Raw genomic sequence first — 9689 nt, 5'->3', positions numbered from 1 at the left:
GGAGGCTCGAGGGCACTGGTGGGCTCCAGAGGCGAGGTCGGCATGAGCGAGCGCGGGACGCAAGACATACCCAGGTTCGGGGCTCTCTGGAGAGATAACACCCATAGTCCTGCCGAGTGTGGTTGATATCTAACAGTACAGAGTTGCTCCTAGAGCTGTATGGAGGAAAAAGGAAGGCAGGCCAAGGCTCAGGCTGCTCCCTCTCCTTGGGTGTTGCTTGCTATGGGTCTATGAGTAAGTGATCGCCCGTATGCATGAGGGCTCCTGAGGGGTTTTATAGGTCAACCCCCGGGGTACAATGGTAATGTAACAAGGCCTTGGGGTCAGGTTGTCATCGTCCGGGGAGCCGGTACTGGGACCCGCCGGGTGCCAGGGCTCGCCGGGTTCTCCGGGCGCGGAACCCGCCGGGTGTTGGGGTACTATTGGTTGTCTTGTTGATTGTCAGGGAGTGGCCGGGTTGAGTCCGCTACAGTGGCGCTCCGTTAGGTCGCCGCTTGCTGGCATCGGCAGTGACGACGGATGTACTGTAGCCACGCCAACCTTGGTCAGCGGGCAGGTGGGGCACTGTTGCCACGCCCGGCTGACCAGAGGCATGGGCGGGGCACTGTTGACTTGCTCATCTCTGAATGAAGACTCGTCCCATCGTATGACCTGGATGGGAAGGGAGCTGACCCGTGGCCGAGTTGGGGAACACGCCAAGGGGAAGCTGGCTTGTTGGGGAAGTCTTGGTGCGCCGGGCTCGGCTGCCATGCGCCGGCCGTCGGGGCCGGGTTGAGGAATTTGGCCGGGTCGAGGGGCTTGGCCGGCTCGAGCGACCCGGCCAAGCGTGAGCCGGATCGAGGGGCGTTGCTGGCCCCGTTGTTTTTGAAAAGGATCCGGTTTCTATTTCCTGCCTGGGGTTCATCCCCCCGATAGACCACGAGTGGCAAAATATGACTGCCGTCATAGGTCGTGCTCATCACGGAACCAGGTATCCCATAGGAGGGAGTCCACGACATACCTGGCGTCATCGATGAGGGGAGCGGGCACGCGGGGCACGGCGGTGGTTGATCTCCTCACAGCAAGCGTGGCCACTGACCGGGACCGGAGGAACGGGCACGCGGTCCGTTGAGAGATGCCAGTTGTTGGGGAGGTGCATGTCATTCCACAGCAGCAGTGTGCTCGTCTCGCTGTACCTATGGCATATCTCGACCATCACATACGGCCGTTGCTGAGACGGGGCCGCCGACGGGGAAATGTTGAGTGCCGGAGGAGGTGGGGGATGGATGGAGCGGTTGTGGCGGTCGGAGGACGACCCGGCCTCGTGGTCATGCTTCCCCTTGCCAGAGATCCACATCCACACCATGGACGCCGGCGAGGAGGTGGAGGAGCGGTGGCCGGGGTCTAGGGTTTACGCGTGTCAGGATTCGAGGAGGCACACGGCTTCCAAATTGGAAGTCCGTGAACTGGCCGGTCCACGGCTTCCACATTGAAAAGGACGAGGACCGAGCGGCCGGGTGGCTGACAAGTGGGTCCGCACGCGCGTGCGCCTTGAATATTGGCGGTGGGAAGTATGTGAGCGGCTGACATGCAGGCGCGTGCGCGTCCGTTTGCTATACGCCTAGACGCAAACCAGGAGCAATTTTGCTCTGTAAATGGGTCGAGCCGGACGTCAAATGAACAGAATTTGAGGATGAGGTCGCCCGTTGGGCCGTCGTGTTTGTCTGCTCGGGTTCAAATGAACACGCGAGGATTAGATGGGTCGCGCGTTGAAGTTGGCCTTGGACGCATCGGTCGGACACATGTGAACAATGATCGCCTAGCCAATCCAAACAAACAAAAAAAAATAAACCGAGCATCCGTTTAAATTGGCGCATTGGACTTGTTCTAAACATTCTTATATTTATTTGTGGATGAGCTCTCAGCTCAGTGGTCAAGGGGCAGTGCTTCCTCCCAGCCGGCGCGTGTTCGAACCTCAGTTCTTACACAGGTCTCACATCTCCTTTATTAAAAATCAGTAGGGGCTTCTTCCCCCTATTGGTCTAGTTTTTTTCATTTTTATATTTATTTAGAGAAGCAAGTTAGCCAGCCATGACATAGCTGTTCCAATTTATTAAGTAGAAATGAGTTTTCTCGAGGACCGAGATCAGTCAGTCTTTTTGTTCCGCAAGTTGATCAAATTGCATTAAGAGAAGTCAAGTCAATATATAAACAATACATGGATGTATACTCGTTGTATAAGGCTAGTCATAGTGGGAGAGTAACTTAACTAATAACATAGCACACTCCAAGAAATTTTGTTTATGTGGCAAGTAGTTAATGAAAAGTAGTAACATAATATGTTACTGTAACATAACGTTTCTCAATACAAGATGAGTCTACTCCCTCCGTCCTTTAAAGAATGTACTTCCAACTTTGTTGGAAAGTCAAACATTTTTATGTTTGACCGTGTTTATACAATAATACATCAACATTTATGCCATCAAATTAGTAGCATTAGATTCATGATAAAATATATTTTCATCATATACTTGTTTGGTTTCATAAACAATTATATATTTTTGCACAAACTTGATCAAACTTTGAGATGGTTTGTCTCTCCAACAAAGTTGGAAGTACACTCTTTAAAAGACGGAGGGAGTACAAGCTAAGAGGGTGCTTGGATCCAAGGGACTATTTTTAGTCTGACTAAAAATAGTCTTTTTTAAAGGCTAAAGTTCCAAGCACCCCTGACTAAAGAGAGGCTAGGACTAGTCTTGAGACTAAATTTTTTTAGTCATAAGAAACCTACTAAAATATGTATTAGCCCTCTCTTTCCTTATTTAATTCTCTCCTTTAACACATGCGAGTTCTGGATTGAAGGGTTTTGAGGATAATAAATGCTCAATAACTTGATTTTAGTCTCTTTAGTATTTGGATCCAAGCATGGGTGAGGCTAGCAAGTTTTAGTCCCACTATTTTTAGTCATGGGACTAAAACGTATCCAATCACCCTCTAATAAATGAAGCCATCTATGACACTAGTACTATGTTACTTTGCACTATAAAGATAGTAACTTAGACTAGTGTCATATACATGTCACTACTACCTCCGTTTCAGTTTACAAGTCCTGCACATATACCTACGTTGTCAATTTTATCAATCTAATATAACCTATATAACACAAAAATTATACCATCTGAAAATAAAACATCTAAAGTTTATATTGGTATATTTTTTGTGATATATGGCTTGTATTAGGTTGGTCAAATTGACGACCTAGAAGTACGCGCACGTCCTATAAACTGAGAGAGAGGTAGTACTCTCTCTGTCACGGTTTAGTAGGCGCGCTTGCAAATTCTCTGGGACCTAGATGGTTATCTATTGATTATGAAATGGGCTAAAAAAATAGTATTCACACTACGCATGCATATAAAAATAGTATATCAGAGTACTAATTAGCTATTAGAAATAAATGCAATGCGCCCTAAAACTTATCTATTATGGAAACACACGCAAATTTAACTGTGCCTTCTAAACTGTGACGAGGGAGTACTATAAGTTACTCCCCACTATAACCAGCCTAAATGTGAATCAATTGCATCTACGCTACTAGCTCTGTACACACCACATTGATTGAACCCAAAGATCGATGGCTCGATTGAGATTTTCGTCCACTCGCCGGTTCATGGCAATTCGTCTTGTGCGATGGCGAATGATTCTTCTGATGCTCGCAGTAGCAGCCGCAGCACTATGGTGGTCATCATCGCGGCCGCGGATGCATCCCGTGGTGCTGGTGCCGGGCTACGCCAGCAACGAGCTCGACGCGCGGCTCACCGAGCTCTACCGGCCGGGGTGCGGCGCGCACAAGTCCGGCTGGTTCCGCCTCTTCCTCAACTACACGGCTCTCCACGACGACCCCGCCGGCGTCCGGTGCTTCGCCGACCAGATGAGCACGGTGTATGACGCCGCGTCCGACGACTACTACAACGTCCCCGGCGTCGAGACGCGCGTCCCCTTCTTCGGCTCCACCCATGGATTCCGCCACCCAGATCCAGACCGGAGGAATTTCTCCTACATGGACAAGCTGTTGGAGAGGCTCGAGGGGGCCGGGTACCGCGACGGAGCGACCATGTTCGGCGCGCCGTACGACTTCCGCTACGCCGTCGCGCCGGCCGGCCATCCATCCAGAATAGGCACCGAGTTCTTCAGGAGCCTCAAGAGCCTGGTGGAGAGGGCGAGCCAGCTCAACGGCGACCGCCCCGCGATCATCGTCACCCACAGCTACGGCGGCACACTGGCACACCAGTTCCTGATCCGGCAGCCCCTGGCGTGGCGCCGGCGGTTCGTGAGGCACTTCATCCCCATCGCCGCTCCGTGGGGAGGACTCGTGCTGGGCATGCAGGCCCTCATCTCAGGCAACAACCTTGCGCTCCCCTTCGTTGACCCCAGGGCCCTGCGGAAGGAGTACCGGAGCCTGCAGAGCAGCCTGTGGCCGCTGCCCAGCGCGAAGGTGACATTGGGTTCGGCGAAGGCGTCGGGCCGTACGAGTCGCGCGTGCTGCCGCTGTTCGAGGAGCTGCCGGTCTGTCCGAGGGTGCCGGTGACATGCGTCGTGGGGGTCGGGGTGCCGACGCCGGAGAGGATGGTGTACCCGAGGGATGATTTCGAGGGGACGCCCGGCGTGGATGTTGGAGACGGTGACGGCCTGGTCAACCTGGCGAGCCTAGTGGCGGTGGAGCCGGAGTGGAGGCGTCGTGGTCCTTATTTTAGGATGGTCAAGGTGGCCAGCGTGAACCACGCGGCCATTCTGGTTGACGATCGTGCGCTTGGGATTGTCATCAGAGAAATTCAACGAGCTAATTAGTTCGACAAACCTTTATATTAATCAATTCAGTTTGTCTAATTCACATCTAGATGTTTTTAATGATGTCACATCTAACCTTCTAAAAATAACTACGCAGCAACAAGAAATAAAAAAAAAGCTGGGACAAAAAAAATAGACCACAAACATAGTGCTTACCAGGTTAGATGTGACATAACTATGTCACATCTAGATGTGTCCTAAACAGACCCTAATCAATTTGACGCCAGTAAGTAGAGTACTTACCTGGTGCTCTTATCTTGGCCTCTACTAAAGGTCCCCACAACGATTACCAGCTGGCCCTTTGACACAATCTGGATGATCTGGGTGTGATGACTTCTGTAATTCTTTATTGACAACGTATCATTGCTATTCATAATCAACTTTTCCTAGGAGGCAAGCAAGTGGTAGTTTATCCCCATTTTTGCTTTGACAGGAGAGTAGATCAGCGTTTAAATGGGGCCAATGCTCTCACTTTTTTCTTTTTTTTTCTTTTTGCAAACTGAGGGCATCTCCAACGGCGACCCACAAATTTCCTTCCGGATATGTTCATGAAACAGGGGGACCAGTCCGCGTAAACGAATACGGGAGGGGGTCATCCAACGTTGTCTGCATACATTTCAAACACTATTTCAATAATGACCGAACAGTATTCCCCGAAAACTTAGGAGCCTCCTGGCTGGCTATTACAGTTTCGAGGGGAAATAGTGGCGCACGACCGATCTGACGGAGACAGCGCACAACAAGTAGCGGGGGAGTGGAAGGGGAAGAAAGCTCAGAGAAACTCTCTTTTTCTCTAACGATGGCGTATTGGAAATGGAAAAAATGTTAATATTTGGACTTGATCCATGGATTCCTAGTAGACCTGACTGAAGGGTCATATCCCCATGGCCTCTTTTTTAAGGTTAGTGGGATGAGATCCTTGCCTCTCTCTTTTTTTTTTTTTTTTTGCTTGGTAGATGTCCAGAGAATTCTGAGTATACCACGTAAATTACATGGCGTTTGATGACTTCATAGGGTGGCATTTTACTCGCAATGGGATTTTTTCAGTTCGGTCTACTTATCATGTGGAGTGTGGTCTCACCAATTTAGGAGGAGTGGTATTAATCTGTCAACACCAGGACCTTTAGTTAATAACCCTGTTTGGAAAGCTCTATGGAATTTGTCGGTGCCTCGTAAAATCCAGGTGTTCTGTTGGCGGGTATTGCACCGAATAATCCTGCTAAAGTCTATACTTGCAAACCGCCATGTGGGTACTGATGGAACTTGTCCCATTTGCAAACAAGGTCCGGAAGATATTAAATATTTGATGTTTACTTGCGGCCAAGCCATGGACCTTTGGAGTGCGCTGGGCATATCTCACGTAATAATTGATGTCTTGCATATTGACCGCTCTGGGTCAATAATTTTTTAACAGATTTTCCGCGAAATAAACAAGCCGATTCAATGCATGCCTACTGTAAGAGTACATGAAATAATAGCCATCGGAGGCTTATGGTGGCTCCGCCGGCAAACTAACCACAACGAATCAGTTCCTCCAATAAGTAAATGGCCACTATCTATCTTGGGTATTACAGTTCATGCAACACGAGCTGGTTGTGGGAATCATGTGCACTCTCAGATTAGATGGACTAAACCTAATCCAAGTTTTGGTAAACTAAATTTAGATGCATCATACCACACAGAGGAAGGCACGCGAGCTACGACTATTCTCACTAGAGATTTATCATGCAAATTTCTTACTGGGAAATGCACATTTTACTTGCAGATGCCGTTACAATGGAGGCAACGGCTATGAAAGAGGGGCTGATATTGCCTAACTTTATGAGGTTTCAAAGAGTTACAGCTGAGTCCGATTCAACTGAAGTCATTAATTTTTGCACTGGACAATCATAATGGTGGGATCCAGCAGCAGCTATTTATGCAGAATGCGTTGTCGTGGTTTTCATGATTGGGAATGTCAGACTTTATTCATTGTCCTAGAGAAGCCAGCAGTGTTGCTCATAAGCTAGCTAGACATAGTTTTTTGAATAAATTATCTTGTAATTGGGACGATGTTCCCCCAGCTGATTATACTTAAGCTCGTGGATGATGTAATGTTGCTTAATAATCAATGAAGTTAGCCATGATGACCTTCCTCGAAAAAAGTCATTTTAAAGATTTGAATATAGACTACATACTAAAATACATAAATGAATTAATCTATACACTAAAATATATCTATATACATCCGTATATTGTCTGTATTAAAATCTCTAAAAAGCCTTATATTTTGAAAGCCTTATATATATTTTGAAACGGGGTAGTATATAAGGGTTTTTTTTCCACCATATTTTTAGATCGGAAGCTACAGACTTCTTAGGTGAAAAATACAATTATTATTTTTGAAATCTTTAAGTTTAGCCAGATTTTAATCGATATCAAGTGAAAAAAATTTCATTCAGTGCTTTGCCGAAATGCAAACTGATTTTTTTCTTCAAAATATTCAGTGGTGGCAAATATATTTCAATACGGGAGTTAGAAACCATGCAAACATCATCGACTAGAGAGACACACAAACATCTTATTTAAGGCTTGCCAAGCAACAAATCTGAACGCATTTTGAAGACATTGTTCCATCTCAAGAGTTTCCACGACCACGCACACGCAAAGCACAAAAACCGCACGCTGGTGCAATTCCAGCCACACACAAGCTTATTGCCTTATTAGCGACACCGACAAGAAAATGCCATACAGATCAGAGATCCGATCCCATGATGCAAAACCCTGCCTAGCAAATCATAGCTTCTTCGGAACCATTTGTGCGGCAAGCTTCTTGACGGCCGGCCTCGCCATGAGGCTCTCCCACCAGGCCTTGACGTGCGGGTACGAGTCGAAGAGGGCCGCGTGAGGCGTGGCCATGAAATAGAAGGTGTATGGGAAATGGTTGAGGTCCGCGAAGCTGACGAAGTCCCCGGCCAGGTACTTGTGCTTGGAGAGGTGTGCCTCGTAGACCTCCAGCACATTCTTCAGCTTCTCCAGGCTCTCGCCCACCACCTTCTGGTTGGTCGGCAGGCCGAGCATGATCAGATTGATGAGGCACTCATACACGATCGGCGAGATGGCTGGGTTGTAGCTGTGTGCGTCGACCTCCGTCCATACATCCACCATGGCCGCCTCCTTTAGGTTGCCCTCCCTCAGCAGGTCGACTTGGTTCGTCTTGTATTTGCGAAGCACGTACCTTGAAATTGCGCGTGACTCTGAAAACACAAGAAAACAATTTTTTTTGAGAATTTGATAAGATATTTGGACACCAAGCGTCCATCGGAAACAAATTTGAGGGCTATAATTCACTTCACTACTCTACTTTCTTTAAAAAAGAAGCATTCACTTTGCTAGCCGGTCCCGTTAAGATGCCGAGAAACAGAGGCCAAGCAGGTACTAACTAACAATTATTTTGACAAGGACAAAGTAACTGAAAAGAGCAAAGGCAAAGTGATTGATCATACCGAAGAGAAGCAGATCCCCATCCTGGAAAGCAGGGATTTGGCCGAACGGCTGAAAGAAACCAAAACATCTTGCATTAGCGCCAAAACAATGTGATACGGGAAACCAGAGGATTTGAGTGGTCGTGGATCTTACGTTTCTGACGCGATGCTCGGGGCTCTTGTGCTCCATGGCCTTGAAATCGATGTTGACCACCTCGTACTCGGCGCCGGCCTCCTCCAGGCACAGCAGCACCCGGGCCACGTTCGTCGACATGGCCGGCCCGAACACCTTCACCGGCGCCATTTTCCTTGGTTGCTAGTACACTCGAGAGAGTGAGATCGGGGTGTGCGTGTGTATGTTTCTGGTGTTTGTGTACTACCTGCGTCCGAGCGGTGTGCAGCATGACGCCAACTCGTTTCCCTTTTTATACGGCGTCTGCGTTTCCGAGTAGTGGTTGGCGGGAGGTTGGGACGTAAGCTCTCCGGAAGGGTGAAGAGGAGGTCGTGAGGTGTGCGGTACGGGGCCGGTCAATTAGTGCATCACGGCTTGGGTCAGCGAGTTCGGTGCTACTCCCTCTATTCCACAATGTAGTGTTTCCTCTATCCACGTGCTTCAACTTTGACCGTAAATTTAACTACCAAAACCGATTGCGGCAGGAGCAAAAATTATATCAGCGAATTCGTATTCGAAAGAAGTTTTCAATTATATAATTTTTTCTCCCGTCGCAGTTGGTCTCGTTAATTAAATTTAGGGTCAAAGTTGGACCTCGGGAAGTGCAGGCGCACTATATTTTGGAATGGAGGGAGTATTACTTTTCGTGATGTTTCTGGAATAGCGGCCACGATTCATCGGGCGGAGCTACCTAGGCATTCCTTCTTTCAGCCCAATTTTTTTTCCACAAATACGCATGTTGCGTATCATTTCATTAACTAGTAATCCCCCACGCGTTGCTGCGGGAATTGGTCACAATATATTTTGATGAGATTTGATTTTATAAAACATGATTATTTGCTTGGTAATATGAGAAGTAAAACTAAAAAATAAATATGATTGATTTTATTTAATTATTGAGGTTACATGTGTACATGTCTATTTAGCTGACATTAAGGGCCAGTTCTTTTCAGCGATTCTCCCAAAATTACCCCTACCCCAGCTTCTCCCAGAATCGTCACTCCATATTTTTTTTACAATCCTATCTAGTTAAGGTCTAATTAGCTAGGATTGTAAAAAATATATGGAGTAGTGATTCTGGGAGAAGCTCGGGAGGGGGGCGATTCTGCTAGAATCGCCAAAAGAACTGGCCCTAAGGGTCTTATTGGATTATCAATGTTTGATTGCCGAGAGGTTATCTAAGAGTGTCATCAATGACATAATGCACTTCATAAAAACAGGTTTGAGAA

At 47.6% G+C, this 9689-nt stretch overlaps 1 protein-coding gene and 1 pseudogene across 1 annotated transcript; one reads left to right on the top strand and one right to left on the bottom strand.

The window, feature by feature from the left end:
• The first annotated feature begins 3447 nt into the window (after positions 1-3447).
• Positions 3448-4824, top strand: LOC119367262 (annotated as a pseudogene).
• Positions 4825-7364: 2540 nt separating this feature from the next.
• On the bottom strand, positions 7365-8669 carry LOC119363985 (probable glutathione S-transferase GSTF1). The gene is made up of 3 exons (XM_037629374.1): positions 8443-8669; positions 8310-8358; positions 7365-8060 (listed from the first exon to the last, which is right to left on the bottom strand). Exons 1-3 carry the CDS (start codon positions 8590-8592, stop codon positions 7600-7602), a joined length of 660 nt encoding a protein of 219 aa, XP_037485271.1. The 5' UTR covers positions 8593-8669; the 3' UTR covers positions 7365-7599.
• Between the last annotated feature and the right edge of the window lie 1020 nt (positions 8670-9689).

The sequence above is a fragment of the Triticum dicoccoides genome, chromosome 1A (genome assembly GCF_002162155.2).
Source record: "Triticum dicoccoides isolate Atlit2015 ecotype Zavitan chromosome 1A, WEW_v2.0, whole genome shotgun sequence".
Taxonomy (NCBI): domain Eukaryota; kingdom Viridiplantae; phylum Streptophyta; class Magnoliopsida; order Poales; family Poaceae; genus Triticum; species Triticum dicoccoides.
The sequence above is the reverse complement of the archived record's forward strand: the minus strand, read 5'-3'. Positions and strand labels throughout refer to the sequence as shown.

Coding starts and splice junctions, on each gene's coding strand:
- LOC119363985 (XM_037629374.1), bottom strand. CDS start 8,592: ATGGCGCCGGTGAAGGTGTTCGGGCCGGCCATGTCGACGAACGTGGCC. Junction 8,359..8,442: donor CCGAGCATCGCGTCAGAAAC/GTAAGATCCACG, acceptor GGTTTCTTTCAG/CCGTTCGGCCAAATCCCTGC. Junction 8,061..8,309: donor TGGGGATCTGCTTCTCTTCG/GTATGATCAATC, acceptor TTGTGTTTTCAG/AGTCACGCGCAATTTCAAGG.